The sequence below is a fragment of the Buceros rhinoceros genome, unplaced genomic scaffold (assembly GCF_000710305.1).
Source record: "Buceros rhinoceros silvestris isolate BGI_N320 unplaced genomic scaffold, ASM71030v1 scaffold22723, whole genome shotgun sequence".
Taxonomy (NCBI): Eukaryota; Metazoa; Chordata; class Aves; order Bucerotiformes; family Bucerotidae; genus Buceros; species Buceros rhinoceros.
In genome coordinates, this window is record NW_010405662.1 from 11,657 (window position 1) to 12,443 (window position 787).

Consider the following 787-nt stretch of genomic DNA (forward strand, 5'->3'; position numbering starts at 1 on the left):
TCCAGCGGACCTGTCGTTAGGGTTAGGATTGCTCTTAACATGCTAGCAAGATTCTGGTCAGGAGGGACCTTCAGGAGCTGCTAGTCCAGCCCTTGGTTCTTCAGCAGGTCGCTCAGGTCCTCGCCCTGGTCCTCAGGTCCCCGAGCCTTGAATGGGAGGATGGATGTTCTAAGTCCTTGTTCCCATGCTGGCACCATTCTCCTGGCTGAGGATGAAGGTCGTAGCGATGGAGAAAAGGAGGATTTCTTCGCTCTGCCACTTCCACAGCTTGGTTTTGGTTTTTTGCAGGCCAGGAGCAGCTGGTAAAGGACCTGGTGATGCTGCCAGTGCGCGCAGACACCCTCAGCATGCAGAAGAGGCGGGAAGACCTGGAGAGGAAGCTCTCCCAGATAGAGGAGGCTATCAAAATTTTCTCAAGGCCCAAGGTCTTCATCAAGCTGGACTCCTGAGCTGGTGGGGCCGGGTGCAGCATGCTGCCCTGCCTGAACACCCTTCCGCGCTGGGAGGGGACGACTGTCCCTGGGAGGGGTGGAGAGGAAAGCAGTTCAGGCCCTGGGCCCACGCAGGTGCCAGTACAGGGTCCAGCGTGCAGCTGCCATCCCTTGCTCGCCCTCCAGCACTGTCCTGTCTGAGGAGAAGGCAGGGAGGTGCCCTAATGAAGCCTGCTCTGGGTCTGGAGAACAGTGTGTCTGTGCTGTGTGACTTCCCGGAGGCCAGCTCTCGGCTCTGGACCCAGGGCATCTCCTCTGATTTTGCCTTGCTTTCCTGCTCCTACAAGCTGGTGGGA

At 58.4% G+C, this 787-nt stretch overlaps 1 protein-coding gene across 1 annotated transcript in view; it reads left to right on the forward strand.

Annotated features, from left to right (window-relative positions):
• Positions 1-449, forward strand: part of ENKD1 (enkurin domain containing 1) — a 9,127-nt gene extending 8,678 nt beyond the window's left edge. The window contains 1 exon segment of the mRNA XM_010133825.1: positions 289-449. Within this exon segment, the coding sequence (XP_010132127.1) occupies positions 289-449 (161 nt within the window).
• The last annotated feature ends 338 nt before the right edge of the window (positions 450-787 follow it).